The 20,406-nt window shown below is 42.5% G+C and overlaps 1 protein-coding gene across 1 annotated transcript in view; it reads left to right on the top strand.

The window, feature by feature from the left end:
* Nucleotides 1-20,406, top strand: part of LOC138755790 (protein APCDD1-like) — a 46,329-nt gene that overhangs the window by 15,839 nt on the left and 10,084 nt on the right. The window contains exons 2-3 of the mRNA XM_069922418.1: nucleotides 298-478; nucleotides 8,220-8,751. Coding sequence (XP_069778519.1) covers nucleotides 298-478; nucleotides 8,220-8,751 — 713 coding nt within the window. The remainder of the gene's footprint in view (nucleotides 1-297; nucleotides 479-8,219; nucleotides 8,752-20,406) is intronic.

Below are 20,406 nucleotides of genomic sequence, written 5' to 3'. Positions count from 1 at the left end.
TTTGCTCTCACTTCTTATTTTCATCAGGACTAAATAAATGGTTTAAAAATTCAGTAGTCAGAGATTTTAAAAAATGCACAACTTGAAATTTTAGAGCTTGAAATCTAAAATTGATTCCAGGTAGGAGAAGTTTGCATTTTTCTTTAATTGATGTATAAATTTTAATTGATTCCCAGGACATCCTTCCATAAATTCCCATGGAGAATGGATTAAATAATTTAATCAAAGTGTCAGTATTTGCTGTGTGTAGCCTGGATTCGCACGCTGATCTACTCTATAATTGTGTTTTCATTCCAGGACTGGACGGTGCTTTACATCTGCATTACTCAGACGAAACATTCAACAGACCCATTGACAAGACCTCAGGGAAGTACAGCAAAGACTTACAGTGTCATCATATGTTAAAGCACTTGTACAATGGAGCTCGGATCACTGTGCAAATGCCTCCCCAAGTGGAGAGCCACTGGGTCTCCACAGGGTAAGAACACACCCATTAAAGCCCATGTTGATAATGTTTATATTGTAAATTCATAGGAAATATTTCTGTTAAGTGAATGCAAATTAAAAATTTAAACTCCTTTTCCTTGCACAATCTATTCTGCTTCCAGATAAACAAAAACAATTGTCGCCAAACAACCATTTATCAATAATACCCCCCTCGTTCCTGCATTTCTTGATTCATTGTCCCCTCAGAATAATGCTCTTTGTTCTGTTGTTTATGACCCCCCCCTAAGCCATTTGCCCTATCCAATCTAAAAACTCTTAAAATTTCTTGCTATTTCTTAAGTTTTCAGACTAACTATTTTAAAACTTATTTGCCTTTCATTTAATTAAGAATAGTTTTGACCCCAGTAAGCATCAAATGGAATCGCTCACTATTTATCATTGCAGATGATACAGAGATTCATGGAATTATGGACAGTGTAGAGGGATATCAATAATGAGGTGACCAGAACTGAACTGTGGTCTCACCAGAGATTATTATAAAGTTACAACATAATCTCTTGATTCTTGAACTCGATCCCCCAACTAATGAAGCCCAGCATCCCATAGGCATCCTTAACTATCCTATCAACCTACACGGCAACCTTAAGAGAAGTATGGATTTGGACCCCAAGGTCCCTCTGTTCCTCTGCACTCTTAAGTATCCGACCATTAACCCTGTACACTGTGAGGGGGAAGTATACAGTGAATGGCAGGGCTCTTAAAAACTGATGTGCAGTGGTATCTGGGGATCATAGGCATATCTAAGGTATGGCAGCCAGGGCACATGCTCTGGGTGCCACTTGAAGGGGGGGGTGGAGGCCACTGTTTTCATCTCGCCTGCCCAATATCGAACTCCTGAGCCCAACAAAGAATCGCCATCTGACAAAAGAACTTTGAGATATGGGAGACACTCTGAAGTTTGTTAATGACACGGTCACATTTTGCATTCTGATGGAAATCAAGCCAGTGTCTGTGTACACAGACAATTCAAAGAGACCCAGGAAGCTTACCCACTCGTTTCATTGTAAAGCTAATTTTACCCATGGATAGATCAACAAGCACTAGATAAAACAAAGAGCTGCGTGGCAGGGAACCTCTGTGATTTTGCAGCTCTTTGTGTGTTTTGTGAAGAACATCTATTTGTAAATATAATTGTCGTCAATTTCATCTATATTATGAAATAAAATGTTTCTTTGGTTTGGCAAGAGCACGGCTGAATATGTATTTAAAAAGGCTATTAGATTAATGGCTGACCACAGACTGTCTCCAAGAGGCAGTGCCCGGGTTTAAACTGCAAAGCAACTCCAACTGCCCCATTCCCATCATCTAACTCAGTGGTACTCAACCTTTTTCTTTCCACTCAGTAATCCCTATGCCACCAGTGGTCTGTGATTGGTAAGGGATTGCTTAAGGTGGGATGTGAGTGGGAAGGGAAGGTTGAGAATCACTGCTCGAGACCCAATTGTTACTGAAATAATTTGCTTGAGAAAAATTGTCATTGGCCTATTCCCTTTGGAGTTATGAAACTGTCCACATAATGAGTCAATTAGGTACGATTAAACCCACAGAATTTCCCACGGCTAATCTTCAAAACTAGCCCAAATGTGCTTGGAAATTGCTCAACTGGCAACTTTATCAGCAATTATTTTTAACGGGGTGTGCAATTTCAGGGCTTGCCATAGGTGCTATTTTACCTCGATATGCCACTGCTGGGGATTGAGGTCCATAGATCCTTGAAAGTGGGCACAAGGGGTGGTAATGAAAGCATCTAGCAGACCTGCCTTCAATTGGAAAGGCATTGAGCGCAAAAGTAAGGAGGTCGTTTTGCAGTTATATAAAACTTTGATTCGACTGCACTTCAAATATTGTATGAAATTCTAGTTGCCCCATTACAGGAAAAATGTGGAGGCTTTGGAAAGGGTACTGAAGAGATATTCCAGGACGTTGGCTGGTTTAGATGGTATGAGTTATGGAGAAACATTGGACAAACTTGGGTTGTTTACTCTAGAGCACAGGAGGCTGAGGGGTGAATGATAGAAGTTTATAAAATCATATGAGGCATTGATAGGGTGGTCAGTGAGAATCTTCTCCCCAGGGTGAAATGTAATATCTGAGAGGACGTGCTTTAAGGCGAGGGGGAGATGTTCAGGACAAATATATTACACATGGAGTGGCGGGTGCCTGGAACAGACTGCGTGGAGGAGTGAAAGAAGCAGATCCAATTGTAGTGTTCGGGTGATTCTGGATAGGAACATGAAGGGGATAGAAAGATATCTATCATGCAATCAACAGTTTTAGCTCGATTTGGAGATCATGTTCAGCACAGATACATGGGCAAAGGGTACTCAACTAAACCCTATGACATTTGTGTCACACACATATGGCTTTGGTGGTAGCCTTTTTGAATAAGAGAGTATTGGCTTCAAATCCCACTCCAGAGATGAGTCAAAGTCTAGACTGACAGTTTCTCAATTCAATTTATTGTCATGTAATAAAAACAATGTCATATTACACAAAATTGCTTTTTGACTACTGTAAGGCAGACAGATTCACCATCGGCAGAAATTGCCTGAAGCGCCTCACAGTCAGAGAAAGAGAAGCAAAAGAGAGTTCCCCGCTAGGGTCATTGAGTGACTATGGATTAACCTCCAGTAGACCAGCCAAACCACCGACAATCCGAACTCCAGATCTGAACTTCCAATATCATTAGGAACCTTTCAATGCCCTCAGCACTCTCTCGCGTCCCAGTTCCGATACCTGGTACCCCTTCAGCCAGTTTCCAGCCAGTCTCCAGCCTGGTGTGAGTTGATACACCATCAATGACTTCAAAAGACTAGATGTTATATAGAAACTGCTAGGCTTTTATTAACAACAGAATGGAGGCAGGTCCATGCCATAGGTGCTGCACTGTCCTGCACTGAGGAGGGAGCTGTTACACAGTCGCCTTTATTCAGGGGTTTGTGGGAGGAACCGCAGGTGCAGTCAGACGAACTGTAACAAGGACTAACACAGCCAAAACATATATACAGTTGTTTACCATGAGTCCCTTGACTTCAGTCTCCAGCAGGCCACAGCCTCCGTGGGTTCCTCGCCTCGAGTCACCAGCAGCCCATCGCCTGTATGGGTCCTTCAGCTGCACAATCCCTCACTGGCCCTCTCCATGGTCATCATCCCGTGGGTCATCTCCTCTGCTTCTCCTCCTCAGATGGAGGGTGGAGGTGGAGGTGTTCTCCCCATTTTTTTTGGAGCCCTGCACCAGTCCTCCACTTCCCTGGAGTCTGCAACCCCTCGTGGCTGCTGTTGATCAGAGGCGCCGCCATCTTTGGTCCAGACCCCACGGTTGAGGGATTTTAAATAAAACTACCGTCAGCTCCTTTAACAGGCCATTTAAAGCCTGTACACAGCTGACAGCAGTCGGACTGGGCGGTTTGACCCCAAGAAAGCACTGTGTCTCTGCTCCCCACTCTCCATGGGTCTGCACCAGCGGCATTACTGAGGTTATGGCAGCTCCGGGAGTGCCGCCATTTTGCAGCATTTGACCAACAGTTCCTTCTACCATTTGAATTGTTTACCTCTCTCAGGTAAACCTAAAATATCCAATGAGCCTTTTGAAGGAGATCTTACAGAAACATATAAAATTATGAAAGGATGGATAAGACAGAGGCAGGAATATTGTTTTCACTGGTAGGTGAGGCCAGAGTTCAGGGACACAGTCTCAAGATTCAGGGGAGTAGATTTAAGACGGAGATGAGGAAAAACTGATTTCCTCAGAGAGTCATGAATCTGTGGAATTCTCTGCCCGGGGAAGTGCTCTTCATTAAACATATTTAAGATTCAGTTAGATAGAATTTTACATAAAAAAGGAATTGAGGGATATGGGGAAAAGGCAGGTGGGTGGAGTTGAGTCAAAGATCAGATCAGCCATGATCATATTGAATGGTGGAGCGGGCTCGACGGGCCGGATGACCAACTCCTGCTCCTATTTCTTACGTTCTTAAGATGTTTAATGAGTTATACTGGTTGCAATTTATTTTTTAGCCAACGCCATTATTATCAGCTTGCTGTTTGTGAGAATTAGTGTGTGCAAACTAGCTGTTATATTTATTAAATACTAATCCTCACTACATTAAGTGTTCACTGGCTTTAAGATGCTTTGGGTTGGCCTGAACTCATGAAAAGTACCAGATAAATATTTTGTGCCATTTTTATACCAACTATAAGTCCAAAGAAGTCCAAGCCATCAATTATTCATTGCATGATTATTTTACTGTCTAACACCAAATTTATCTCTGAACAATTTCTCATGGAGTGAAAATGTTTGGAAAGGTCAAATAAAAAATATTCATACAATAGCATTGCAGTCAATTATTTCAATTTTGTTTTGTCTTCCATGGCATCAAAATGCAAAGAACTGCACCACAGACAAGGTTACTAAACAAATCAAAAAGAATTCCATGAGTAATCAAGTGCAGGACACAGTCCCTTTATTATATGACATCTAGAAACCGAAAAGATTGCTCAGGTTTATACAATTTATTCGGTGAAATATGGAAGCGGACAGCAAAATCAAAGATCATGTTTAATACAGACAAACATAAAGTATTGATGCTCATAAACATCATTTTGCCTCGGACATACTCAAGGATGAATGAGCACATGACACCATGGTGAACAGCTGGAGAGATATCACTGGTGTTCTGTCCAATCCTCAATCAGCCTTGTTGGAGATAAAGCAGATCATCTGGTGTTTGTGGGAACTCGGTGTCTGTCCAATATTACAACAATGATATAGGCCCACAATGTTGTGCCAAACTATATAATCATACTTCACCACACACCCATAGCCCTCTAGTTTTCTTGCATCATGAGCCTCTCAAAGAGCTTTTTGAATGTTCCTACTGCACCAGCGTCCACCACCAATCCCGGCAATGCATTCCAGGCACCCCACCACTCTCTGAGTAAAAAAAAGAAATCTTCTAATATCTCCCCTAAACTTTCTTCCTAAACTCTCATGTCCTCTGACTTTTGCCATCGGTGCCTTGGGGAAAAGGTGCAGGCTGTCCACCCTATCTAAGCCCCTCATGATCTTATTAAGTCACCTCTCATGCTTCGTCACTCCAAAGGGAAAAACCCCTAGCTTTGTCAACCATGAGATGTTTTCCAAGAGCTGACTGGCTGAAAAATGGCTTAGGTCTTCCTGAAAGAGTTATGAGATGCAGGATATAAATGCAATTCCTTCCTTCATGAACAATACTGAAAAAAATAAAGTGGTGTTGAAAGAGTACTTTGAGCCTTAATCAAATCTATCCAAGCAAAACCATTCAGAAAATGTGACAAGTAAACTTAGAATGTGATGTTGAAGGAAAATAAAGGAGCACGTGAATTGGTTCAAACTAGGGATCATCATTAGGGATTTTTAAGCAAGACTGAAACAGGCAATAGATTTTCAGATGAAGGAGAAAAATAATCTGTTGAAATAACAAATGACTTAAAAAAGGAGGTAAATGGAGGTTCCATTTCTCTAATTAAGCTTGATGAGAACCACTTGTCTATAACTGGTGCGACCTTGTGAACGTCATAGAGTAAACTGGCTCAACACATTTTCCTGATAAGTTCATAGGTATGCCTTCCTGTCTGGGTGGCACAGTTTGCATAATACAGCACCAGCGACTAGGGTCCAAACCCTCTGCTGTCCCCAGGTTTCCTCCGGGTGCTCCAGTTTCCTCCCACATTCCAATGACATCCAGGGTTAGTAGGTTCTTTGGTCACATGGGTGTATTTGGGGAGCACGGGCTCATAGGTCGGAAGGGCCTTTTTTGGTGCTGTAGCTCTAAAATTAAATAAAAATGTAAAAAGTGAATTATATTCTGTGGGATGCAAGGTTATCTTACATGTTATACAGTAAAAAAGAGTTGGTGCCGTTAGGTCAAATAGTTCCTAAAAACAAGACAGTTTATTGTTATTTTTTTCCACGATATTTTTGTTCTGTGTGATTCTCCCCAAGGATTGCGGTGTAAGACTGGGCTTTCAAAAGTCTCCTAATGATTTTATGATGGCTAGATAATGACAACCTGTCACAAGGACCACAAAAGCATAAATTTGTCTGAATAAAGCACCTATTAATAAAATAATCCAAAGCACTTCACAAAAGTAAAATCTGAGAGAAGCTGGTTTGAAACCCTGTAAACATATTAAATGCCTAAAAGCCTGGTCAAAAAAGACATTTTAACAAAGGAATTGAGAAGCAGAGAAGTGACCGCTGGGGCCAGGGCCTTGGAATAGATTACAAGAGTAGGGATGTGATGTTGAAGCTATATAAGGCACTGGTGAGTCCTCACTTGGAGTTCGGGGTACAGTTTTGGTCTCCCTATTTAAGAAAGGATGTGCTGGCATTGGAGAGGGTTCAGAGAAAATTCACAAGAATGAGTCCTGGAATGAAGAGATTAGCACATGAGGAGTGTTTGACAGCTCTTGGACTGTATTCCTTGGAGTTCAGTAGACGATTCAAGGACAAGAGGGCCCAACTTCAGGATTGAAAGGCACCCATTAAAACAGAGATGTAGAGGAATTACTTTAGCTAGAGAGTGGTGACCCTCTGGAATTTGCTTTCCCGAGCGGCTGTGGAGGCCATGTCACTGGGTGTATTTAAGGCAGAGACTGATAGATCTAGATAGTCAGAGTATTAAAGTGTAGAGCTCGTCGAAAGAACCAAAGACTTGTTGATCCAAACCAAGGCTTTTATTAGCAAAAGACCGGAGCTCTTCACAGGTGGCCGACCAGTCCGGAATGATCCGACCTGGCTAGGGACACAACCCTTTAAGGCCCAAACAATAGGTGTGGCTTAGCTCTCAGCCAATCGCTGTAAGCACAGTCTAGATACAGTAACTATATACACTATGTACATTGGTGATAGATCTGTACTATCACATAAAGGTTATGGGGAGAAGGCAGGGGAGAGGGGCTAAGTGGGAGAATGAATCAATTCATAGAGCAATGGCAAAGCGGACTCGACAGGTTGAATGGCCGACCTCTGCTCCTATACATTATAGTGAATGAAGGCCAGGTAGATAGATAGAATGCACGAGTCAACGTTGGAGAAATGCTGAGGACCACAGAAGACAAAAGGGTGGAGGTTTTTATATAACACTCTCAAAATCAGAGCATGATCAGTCACTGCAAGTATTTGGAATGGTAGGTTAAATGGGCTTTTTGCAAAGTAGCTGAGTTTTGGATGAGCTTAAGTTTACATACAAAATGAAAATGAGAAGGAACATCAAGTCAAGAGGAAATAAAGGTATGGATGAGTGATAGAGTCGTGGATTTCTATAGCACAGAGAGCTGAGAGAGGGATGAGTTATGCCATCGAAATGGAAACAGAAATGGAAACAGAATAGAACAATATCCTCAACTTCAGACACTATTCTTGCAATTTTATTTGTTATTAATTGAAAAGAGTTTATTGAATCATTAGCTCTGCAATGTAGTCCATTCTTCTTGATGAGCAGAGGTTTGGTTCACTGATTAAGGAAAGGCAAGACACACTTTGACCTTGAACACAGAGGAACTGAAGTGACTTTACAGAACAATTCTGCATGATGAATGGCATCTTAAATAATTTCTTTGACTTCTTACTAAATAGTCCCTTAATTTTTTAAAAACCCATGCTGAAAACCGGCTTGTAGTTTTATAAATCCAAGCATAATTGTGGCACTAATTGTTATCTCTCTCCGCAGCTGTGAGGTAAGACCAGGTCCTGAATTCATCACCAGATCCTACAGATTTTATTCCAATAATACGTTCAAAGCTTATCAGTTTAATTATGGAGACAATCACTGCACACAGCCGACCTACACGCTGGTGATCACTGGAAGACTCCGCCTACGCCAGGCTTCCTGGATAATTCGAGGAGCCACAGAAGCGGATTACCATCTGCACAGGGTTCAGATCGTCTGCCACACTCGACTGAAGGCTGAGGAAATGAGCCTGAGATTGAACAGGTCGTGCCCAGGATTCTTGCTAGGACACAAGACATGGGAGCCCAATGAGAGCCATGAGCTGTCGAGTGATGAGGCGGGCTGTGATTGTTTCCGGGCTCTGAATTTTGCTATGCATGAACTGCAGCTTCTTCGGGTGGAGAAACAGCATCTGCACCATAATCCCGAGCAAGTGGTGCAAGAACTCTTCCTGGGTGACATCCACACTAATTGGTCCCAGAGGATGTACAGTCGACCATCCAGCTATCAACCTCCACTGCAGGATGCTAAGGTAATGCTCACTCCTTATAACGTTCAATCCAGATGAAGCTGGAACTATTTGAATGTCAATAACTTGAAGAAGATCTATATCTAAGACATGTAGATCTTCCTTAAAACCATTGGCTTTCACGGGTTTTCAAGTAGGTTGTTAAAATTTTGTTTCCTTTACCATTTTTCTAAAGTGACTTTTAAATATTTATTGTTAGTCAAAGAGATGGGTTGGAGTCCAGTAACGTGATGCTAACCATTAAGTAGTGTGATTGATGCATCAAGGCAGGTGAGGAGGTGGTAGGAGAGAAGTTAGTCAGAGGTGGTGAGTCTGGGGGAGGACAGGAGATGATAAGGGTTGGAGAGGGTGGGTCACGGGTTGGAGAGAACAGGTCTGGGGTTGGAGAGCGTCAGACATGGATTGAAGAGGGCAGGAGGTCAGGGGTTGGAGAGGGTGACACAGAGGATGAAGAGGGCAGGGGGTCAGGGGTTGGAGAGGGTGACACAGAGGATGAAGAGGGCAGGGGTTCAGGGGTTGGAGAGGGCGGGACAGGGATTGGAGAGGGCAGGACTGGAGTTGGAGAGGGCAGAGGGACAGGGGTTGGAGAGGGTGGGGCAGGGGTTGGAGAGGGTGGGGCGAGGGTTGGAGAGGGCAGGGGACAGAGGATGGAGGGAAAGGAGTGGGAGAGGGAGGGACAGGGGTTGGAGAGAGCGGGACAAGAATTGAAGAGGGCGGGACAGGGGTTGGATAGGGCAGGGAGGACAGGGTTGGAGAGGGTGGGGCAGTTGGAGAGAGTGGGGCAAGGGTTGGAGAGGGCAGGGACACGGGATGGAGAAGGGGGGACAGGAGTGGGAGAAGATGGGGTGGGTTGGAGAGGGCAGGACAGGGGTTGGAGAGGGTGGGAAATGGGGTTGGGGATAGGGAGGGCAGGGGGAGGGGATTGAGAGGGCAAGGGATGGGGGTTGGGGAGGAAGGGGGGACCAGGGTAGGAAGGTCAGGGGTTGTGAGGGAAGTTGGAGAGGATGTGGAGTGGGGAGGTCTGTGGTTGAGAGGACAGGGAGACGGGGTGGATAACACCAGGAGCGAGAGAGAACGGGGGCGGCAGAGGTTGGATAGAGTGTTAACGATCTTATGTCTCTATTGATTCATTAAGAACTAGTTCCCTTATCAGACACAATATTTTACTTGCAATGTGAAGCAAATGAAAATAAATCTGGACATTATTCATCTCTCGAATTCCATGTTTGCCTGTGGCATCCCAGAGTGGAGCATTCAATGCAAAGGCATCCACCTCTTATTTTTCCCAAGTTACAACAGTTAGGCACCAATGTGTTACTTTTAACACATTGGAGTTTAAGGATGAGATCAGGTGAATATTACTCTTGCAAATCAAATTAGTCATTGGATTTCTGCGGTTGACCTGAATAACCATTTCGCAATGAGCCAATCACAGTCTCAAAGCCAAATGATCCTTCAAGATGAGAGGTGCTGAAGGACATTATCCAAACTGCAGCATAAAGTGTTCACATCCATCGGAAGCAATTTGGAGAGCACCTCTCCAACCCAAAACTTGCACCAGTTGTAACAAGGGTGATAGGAGCACAGGAAGAGCACCACCTCATAGTCACTCTGTCCTGCTTCAGGAACATATTGCCGATCCTTAATCATCCCTGGGCCAGATTCTGGAACTCCCTACTTGCTAATTTTCCAGGGCAGTTCTGCATGATTACTGACCTCTCTGGAGGTATCATAGATTTGGATCAGAATTGGATAAATCCATCACCTGAGTCAATAGGGAACAAGAAAGTTGGAGCAAAAAATCTGCAAATGTTGGAAATAACAAAAAGAACAGAAAGTACAAGAACACTCAAATGTATAAAATAATGAGAGGTATAGATAATGTTTTTTCCCCAGGATAAAAGTTTTAGGCATACAGCATGGTAGCAGGCCCTTCCGGCCCACAGACCCACGCCACCCAATTAATTTGCAACCCCATACATTTTGAAGGGCGGGAGGAGCACCCGGGGGAAACCCATGCAGACACGGAGAAAATGTACAAACTCCTTACAAGCAGTGCGGGATTCGAACCTGGGTTGCTGGCGCTGTGACAGCATTGCACTAACTGTTCTTGACGAAGGCCTCAGGCCTGCAACTTTGGTTACATATTGTTGCCTCCCATGGATGCTGCGGGGCCTGCTGTTTCTCCAGCACTTTTGTGTATTTACATCCTTGAGATTATGTTGGATATCACTGAACCAATCCAGAAGGCGAAACAGGGAGTTTCAGTGAAAATGTAAAGTGAAGCCCAGGACCAGTCCCCAGACTAAACAGTAGTTCCCCATAAAGTAACGATCCTATTCGCAGCCCTTCAATTCAAGGAGCCGACAGCAAGTGTACCGAGGGTGTCACAACTCACTGTTGGTTGGGTAAGTGCCATAAGATGGAAAGTTCTCGCTGTGCACTTTCAGTAAGTTCCGTTTTGTTTCAGAACAGGAAGATCCCAAATTCCTGCATGGCACATGGTGACTGCGCTCAACATGGGAATATGGGAAAAGCATTGCCTCCCAGATTCTGAAAAACAAAACTGGGATAAAAATACAGAATTCCTCATTAACATTTTTATTCTTTGAAAAATAAGATAATTAAATAAATTCAAACAACTTATAAGGAGAATTTCTGTGCAAACTATCTGTTCAGGTCAGTAACAGGGGCATCAAATGAGCAAGAGAAATCAGCCTTAAATCTCTACACAGGATGTTTGATTTGTTTTATGGACTTCCTACAACTCAGACATTACGTTCCTCCCAAACTTTTTCCCATGAGGTTATCTCAGTTCCCATCCATCCTACAATTGCAAACTGACACAAACCCCCTTATCTCAATATGAAATCCAGCATCTTCAGCAAATTATGCTGTTCATAGGGAAGGCCCTGAGAAATGTCTTGAGCAAACTTCAATGCCCCAAATGCAGTTTTCTATCCTGAAGAGTGTGGATCTCCCAGTGGCCACACATTTCAGTTCCCTGCCCCACTCCCTTACATGTCTGTCCATGGTCTCATGCACTGCCAGTCTGAGACCACTGGAAATTGGATTGGAGCAACAGCACCTCATCTTTTATATGGGCACCCTCCAACTGGATGACAGTCACATTGACTTCTCCAGTTTCCATTAAAGCCCTCTCCCCATCTTCCTTCCACCCCCCCCCCTCCCACCCCACCATCTCCTTTCCTCTAGCACTTTTTCTCTCTCTTCCCTTTTTCCTCTGTCTCCTTTCACGGAGCCAAAATCAATCCTCACTTTCCTTTTATCATATTCAATTAACACTTTTTGTTTGTTGGTCTGGACTCCTCCCCCTCCCATTCTGCCTGCTTTTTGCTCATATCTTATTGAAGGGCTCAGTCCTGAAACATCAGTAATATATCAGTTATAGATCTTTACCTCAGACCAGCTGATCTCCTCCAGCACCACAATCACAGCATTTGCAGACTTTCATGTTGCACTTTGTCCTGACTGAACTAAGTCCCTTCATTTTATTCATTTGTGGGAATGTGAACAGACTTTAATTGCCCAGTAGCTTACTGGGCCATTTCAGAGAGAGTACACGAGATCTTTTTTTTTCCTTTTTCAGTACTTTTATTGAGTTTTATAAGTAAATTGTACATAGGTAATAATAAGAAGAATAAGTATCCAACATATAGCTACAAGTAGTTAAACATGTATGTTCCACTACTGTAAAAGGGAAAACAACCAAACCACAAAATAGGATCCAAATAATCTTATAAATTATGAAAATAATTAAGAAAAGGACCTCATTAATTTTACAAAGTTAAAGTTAATTTCAATAGTAGAACATCTAATTTTTTTTCCAAAGTCAGGCACGCCATCACATCAGACTGTGAGTAAGAAGGACAGCATCTTTCCGTCTCACTAATGCAGCTCTTCTAGTGATAAGGAGAGGAAAGGCAACTACATGGGATTGGAGCCCAGACAAATTCAAGTCAGTTAGCTTCCTCATTCCAAACAGGGCAAGAAAAGGATTAGGAGTCAAATTAATATTAAGAGATAAAGACGAGGTGCAAAAAATACTTTCCCAATGCACAGGAAGAGGCGGACATAACCAAAACATGTACCTTCTTCAGTCTTACATCTGTCACATTTTGAAGAAATATTCGAATAGAATTTAGCCAATTGAACTTTGGAGAAGTAAGCTTGATGTACTACTTTAAATTGTATTAATGAGTGTCGGGCACATAGAGAAGATGAATTTACCAATTTCAAAATGGAATCCCATGTAGCATCAGAAAATAATTGATGAAAATATTGCTCCCATAATTTCTTAGTCTTGTCCATGATTTTACTACTACAATAATGAGTCATAAAGAAACGATATCAACTTTTTATGATTCGGTTTAAAATTATAAATCTTCTCTATCATATTTAATTCCAGATCTTGAGGGAGTCTCAATACCAAAGAATTCAAGAAGCTCCTAATTTGTGTATATCTAAAATAATATATATAGATAGTTTAAACTTAGAAGATAATTGTTCAAAAGGAGCCAAATTTTGGTCAATGAAAAGATCTTGAAAAGATTGGATGCCTAACTTTGACCATTCATGAAAACCAAAATCTTGTGCCGAAGGTTAAAAAAAAAGAAGTAGCTAAAAGGGGACTGACTATCAGAAATCTATGGGATCCAAAATGTTTTCTAAATTGAAACCAAAAGAGAGCACACATTGACACATTGACACATTAATCACATTGACGTGGGTCGGCCGTCATGTACGGGGAGCTGGATAAGTTCAGGGTTCACTTACAATCATGATACAATTAACTTCTTCAAGTTAGCTGCTGTATAGTTCACTGACAATCATCTTGACCACTAATAATACAGTAAAATATTCTGAAGATGAAACACCGAAAAATAATGAACAATCGTTCAATCTTCCAGAAGGACAGCATCATGAATAAGTTACTCATGTAAATTTAGAACTCTCCACTACAACTGGGAATTTAAATTTGCATAATTAGAGTTTTTAAATTAAATTTAAATTTAGACATATAGCACAGTAACAGGCCCTATCAGCCCACGCCGCCTAATTGAACCTACATTTTGATTTGTGGGACGAAACCAGAGCACCCGGAGGAAACCCACGCAGACACAGGGAGATCTTACAAATTCCTTAGTCAGCACGGGATTTGAACCCTGATCGCTGGTACAGTAACAGCATTGTGCTAACCGCTACACTAACAATGTCACCCCCAGTTCAAAATAGTATCAAAGTTGTTGTTTCCCAAACTGAGATAGATGCAAAGCCAACTTTCTTCAATAAAGCCCTTTATGGGGATCAGCTTTCCTTTTGAGGTCAATCATATATGTGACCTCAACACACAATACTGTGTTTTGCCTTTCAATTACAATTATAATAAGTAATGTTAATTATTATGTCCCACATTCTCAGAAAGAGTAACATCAAGTCCGGTTTTGATCAAGACAGTTTTGTGCCACCACTTTCACTACAGTCTTAGTTTTCCTGGATCAACCTCATGCACCTTTTTGATTGCATGACAATAAATAGTAGCTGAATCTGAATCTTTCCCCCCCCCCCCCCCCATCATCCGTGGCAGAGCTTTCAAACCTTGCCCTTCCTCCCTGGAACTCCCACTCAGAAATCCTGTGCTTAAACATTTCTCTGTGAAACACAAAAAGTCTGCAGACACAGAGATTATAATAAAAACACATTGAAATGCTGAAGGAACTCAGCCGATCCAGAAGTGTCCAGAGGAGGTAAAGATAGATTACCAATGTCTCGGCCCTGAGCCCTTCTTCAAGGTACAGTATAAGCAAAAATCTAGGAGGCTCTCTCTCTCTCTCTCTCTCTCTCTCTCTCTCTCTCTCTCTCTGCCTCTCTCGCTCTCTCTCTCTTCCCTTTTCCCTCTGTTTCCTTTCACGGAGTCAAAATCAATTCTCGCCTTTCCTCTTGTATCCAAATAACACCCTTTGGCTGTTAGGTCTGGTCTCCTCCCCCTCCCATTCTTCCCCTTAATCTCTAGTCTCTAATTAAGATCCCTGCCTGATTTGTGCTTATAGAAGGGCTCAAGCCCGAAACGTCGGGAATATAGCTTTACCTCCTATTCAGCTGCGAGACCGGCTGAGTTCCTCCAGCATTTCTCTGTGTGTTTTTCGGTCCTCAGAATCCAACTTCTCAGAGTTTATCTTTCATGTTGTTATTGGCTCTATGATGATAGATAGACACAATGCTCTGCATGGATATGATGGGCCGAAGGGCCTGTTTTCCTTGTATATTGCTCCATGACAATGATTCTGCAATACTAATAATTTTTAGAGACCCAAAAGAGTGGAGATTTGATCTGAAAATAACGCCAATGTGAATGGCACTAATTAGGTCATAGTTCCCTGAAGTTGTCCGGAAATTTGAAATGAAACATTGCGAGCACTCTGCAAGCAGGTGTAGTCATTCTGTATCAAATTCAAATAAAGACTATCCCCATAGCAACTAACATTTACAGATTCAGCAGAATAAGTACATGTGGCACAGCTCCGCGCACATTGGAAAATCCACGGCTTGATGCTTCTGCGTGCTTTCTGTGAGTCATACCCAGAAAAACACTGAATGAAAATCTTAGATCCTTTCAGAGACTATCACTTAGCTGGTTAATTCCTCTAACAATTGATAGCCAATGAATCTAGTTACTGCATGTATCATCTGTTTGGTAAGTCCTTGGCAGTGAAAAAAAATATACAGGCCATTTGATTTGCAATTTTCTTCTAAGTTTGGATGCATTTCAAAGATGTGGAACTTGTATTAGAAAACCACTGTGCAATGGCTTCATAGAAAATGTCAAGATGTAGACTTCAGGAGAGAATTAGACACGGATCCTTCCTCCACACCCAACCATCTCCCTCTACTGCAAAACAGAACGCTGAACTTCTGAAGTTTACATTTGGAGAAAGTTTATTAAGCAGAGGGTATTGCCTGTGGAATCCAGCCCAAAAGTGAATCACACTCCCCATTAACGTGTTTACTTTAGATTAACGCATTATATAGAACAGTCACTCTAAAAGCTACTGGCCAAAAACTTGGATCACTAAGCACTCATTTCTTTTCTTCAGAGTTTTGACTTCACCCAGAGTAGGTTCGTGGTCATTACCGCGTGAAATTGCAGCAATTACAAATTTGGATCAGGAACAATCCACTTTGGTGTGCTTGATTTTTCCCAAATTGGAACGAACAGCCACTGACATCTCAATTTGCACACTACTGATCATACGAATATAGATCCATAGAGCATTACAGGACAGAAACAGGTCCTTTGGCCCGTCTAGTCTGCACCCAGTCCATAGCCCTCACATCCCTGTACTTATCTGCATTCTTATTAAATGTTAAATGTTCACAACTTCAGCTGACAGCTCATTCTATACCCCACCACTCTCTGTGTGAAGTAGTTCCCCTTCAACTTTTCCCTTTTCACCCTTAACCTATGTATTTCACCTACCCTCAGTGGGAAAAAGCTTACCAATATTTACTCTGTCTATCCCCATAATTTTAAATACCTCTATCAAATCTTCCCTCATTCTTCTATGTTCCAGAGAATAAAGTCCTAACCTCTTTAACCTTTCCCTGTAACTCAGTTCCTGAAGTCCGGGCAAGATCCTAGTAAATTTTCTCTGTACTCTTTCAATCTTATTGATATCTTTTCTGTAGTTAGGTGGCCAAAACTGCACACAATACTCCAAATTTGGCCTCACCAATGTCTTATACAACTTTACCATACTTCGATTTATGAAGGCCAATATGCTAAAAGGTCTCTTTTAATTTTTTTAAAATTTAATTATACAGTATGGCAACAACCCATTTAGGCCCACGAGTCCATGCTGTCTAATTTACACCCCAACACCCCTGGTATGTTTTTCAACTGTGGGAGGAATCCGGAGCCCCCAGAGAAAACCCACGCAGACAGGATGTACGTACAAACTCCTTACAGACAGCACGGGATTTGAACCCTAGTCCAGTCCCTATCGCTGGCTCTGTAAAGGCGGTGTGCTAACCGTTATGCCAACCATGCCGCCCATAATAGTTCAAATCTGCACACAGTGCAACCATGGAAGAATCTCGGTAGCTTGTGGTTGCTTTTTCTACTATGTAAAGAGGTAAAATAGTATACAGCTAGGTTCAAGATCACAAGGAAAAGGAACAGAAGTAGGTCTTTCGGCCCATCAAATCTGCTCCACAAATCCACCCTGAGCTAAACTATTCTCACATCTAGTTCCAAGTTCCTGCCTTTTCCCCATATCCCTTGATACCTTGACTAATTAGATATCTATTAATCTCCTTAAACTCCCCCAACAATCCAGCCTCCACAGCTGTATGTGAACTCCACAAATCCACGACTCACTGGCTAAAGAAATTTCTCCTCATCTGTTTAAAATGGCTACCTTCTAATTCTTGTCCTGGATTCTTCCACCAAGGGAAACATCTTATTCACATCTACTCTGTTCAATCCTTTCAGCATTGGAAATGTTTCTATGAGATCCCTTTTCATGCTTCTATTCCAGTCGAAGAATACAGTCCAAGAGCTGCTGAACATTCCTCATCTGTTAGCCCTTGCATTCCACAAAGCATCCTGGTAAATCTTCTCTGTACTCTCTCCAATATTAATACATCCCTTCTAAGATAAGGGGCCTAAACTGCAGAGTACTCCAAATGAGGTCTCACCAGTGCCCCACAGAGTCTCATCAACACCTCTAGACAATCAGCCAGACATACAATGTAACCATAACCCCAACCATTTTTGCCCACAGAGTCAATGCCAGCTCACTGGTAAATCTATTCCCTGTAACCTTTCCGCCCCATACTTCCATCAATTCCCCAGATTCTACCATTCCCCCACAGTGGCCAATTAACCTACACATCTGCAGGAACATAGATGACTGAGAGGAGACTTGATAGAGGTATTTAAAATTATGAAAGGAATAGATAGACTAGACTTAAACAGACTTTTTCCCCTGAGGGCAGGAGAAGTTGGAACAAGAGGGCATGAGTTAAGGGTAAGGGGGAAAAACTTTAAGGAGAAATATTAGAGGATGCTTTTTCATTCAGCAAGTGGTGGCAGAATGGAATGATCTTCCAAAAGAGATAGTTGCGCAGGGTCCCTTCGGTCATTTAAAAGAAGGTTGGATATGTACATGGAGGTGAGGGGGTTGGAGGGTTATGGGCGGAGAGTGGGAGGATTGAGCTAGTGGAGTTGTTCTAGTGAACCGGTGCGGACTTGAAAGGCTGACATGGCCTGTTTCTGCGCCGTAAATGGATATATGGTTTTATGGTTATATGATGTAAGAGGAGGAACCCCACCTTCTCATTATCCTTCCAAGGATCAATTCCTCAACCTGCCCCCCACCCCCCACCTCTCCCATACTCTGTTCCACAGCTGGTGCCAAATTCACCCCTCTTACTGCCTGTGGTACCCCTCACTGTAATCTGCCCAGCCATTTAATAGGAAGTTGAGGGCCCAACCTCTGATTGTCAGTGGTGAGATAAGGATGGTGTGCTCCAGTTGTAATTGGTGTAATGCTTTATTTGATGCTGTGAGCAACTGGATGTAGTCTATTCAGTGGTGTGCATCTCACCACAACGTATTGGATAAGATCATGAAATTTCTTCATTGCTGCGTGGTGCAATGATTCACAATGCAGGAGAAAACAATCCAGGCATCTCCTGCCTGGCTCTTCTTACAGGGACCCTGGCAGGTAGGAAGACATCCAAGGTCAAATAGCTAAAGCCACATGCTGACCTTCTAAAGAGACAAACTACTGCATGGTTTTTAGACCGTTGCTACCCCTCCACCGTCAGACTCCTGAACAACAAACTCAATCAGAGATTCACTTAAGGACTCTTATTTTGCACATTATTTATAATTGAATACTTATTCTCTGTATTGCATGGTTTACTTACATTTATTTCTTTGCTTACATTTCCCTTTTAGTATCCATATCTTTACTTGAGTGCAGCTTTTTGCACTAATGAACGATAAGTAGAAATTCTTCTTGGCCCACAGGAAAATGAAACTCAATCTCGTGTATATACTTCGACAATAAATCTGAACTTTGAGGTTAGATGGGAAAGGTGGCGAGAATTTAGCACTATCCAGTAGGCAGGCAGTGTCCAAACAATTTGTCCAAATAAAACAAGGTATTTATGAAGAGTTAAGGGAGAGCATAGACATCAAAGAGCGAACACTGGCTTGGGAAGTAGATATGAAGCAATACCAAGATCCACATGAAGCCTCAGTAAATAAGACCAAGATATTGTGAAGTCTTCAAAGAAAGAATGGTTGTTAATTATGAGATATGAACAGGTGGTGCCTTCGAAATGATGTTGTGTGAAGTACTGGGAGACAAAAAGTAATCTCTTCATCTCGGATTCCTCTCTGTTATCTGAGTGGAGCTCCTTAACCACATATTTTCAACAGCTTAAGAACCATTGCTATCTAATGTAGTGCAAAAATTTCAGATGAGCCAAGGAAAGGAATTTTAAGAATAAAATAGCATGTTACCTGAATAGCAATAGGGTTCAGAGCACAACAGTGCATTGGGATCGGGCTGTTCCAGTCCAAGATACAGAAAGCAATCGGGAAGGATTACAGAATGTTGTTATTTATTATTGAAGGAAATTAATACAGAAGTAAGGACATTAAGCTTCAATTTTATTACATCATCTCTGGGACCAAGTCATTGGGTATTTAAGGCAGAGATTGATAGGTTTTAAATTTTAAATTTAGACATACAGTAATAGGCCCTTTCAGCTTATGAGCACATGCCGCCCAATTACACCCAATTGACCGATATGTTTTTGGATGGTACACCCGGAGGAAACCCACGCAGACGTGGGGAGAATGTACAAACTCCTTACAGACAGCGTGGAATTCGAACTCCGGCCCTGATCACTGGCGCTAGTAACAGCATTGCACCAACTGCTTCGCTAACCGTGCTGCCCCTCAGGATCTGGATTAGTTATGACATTAAAGGTTCTGGGGAGAGGGCAGGGGAGTGGGGCTGAGTGGGAGGAAGGATCAGCTCATGAATGAATGTTAGAGCAGGCTTCATGCACTAAAAAGCTCATTTCTGCTCCTATGTCTTAATGAGTTATGGTCTTATGAGTGCAGTGTTTCACACTGTTCCCCAGATTTAGAGAGGGATGTTCATACATTGGAAGCAGGTCAGAAGCGGTTTGGTGGACAAACACCTGGTGCAGGAGAGTTGCCTTGTCAGGAAAGATTGGATACACTCGGCTTGTCGATACCAGGATTTTGTGGTGGTACACCAAAGGCCTACTGCAGGGGGCAACCTCTGTACCTGAAGAAGAGCATGGGGACAAGACAACATCTGGCTGGCTGTCAATCAGCCTGAAGAGACCAAGCCTCACCCGGTCGGGTGTCAATCACCCTCCGGGATATAAGCCTGAGCTGGCCCTTTGAAGATATTCTCAGAGTTTACAGCAGTACACTCTCACAGCTGGCTCTGTGGAAGTTTTCGACGAATAAAGCCTGATATACAGTCTTTTGGCTTCTGACCGACAGCGCACCACAGAGTTAAAAGTGTGAGGAGAAGTTATTGACTGAAACGAGATCCCAAGAGATCTTGACAGAGTCAATGCAGA

The sequence above is a fragment of the Narcine bancroftii genome, chromosome 2, assembly GCF_036971445.1.
Source record: "Narcine bancroftii isolate sNarBan1 chromosome 2, sNarBan1.hap1, whole genome shotgun sequence".
NCBI classification, from domain to species: Eukaryota; Metazoa; Chordata; class Chondrichthyes; order Torpediniformes; family Narcinidae; genus Narcine; species Narcine bancroftii.
This window is presented reverse-complemented; position numbering and strand designations above follow the sequence as displayed.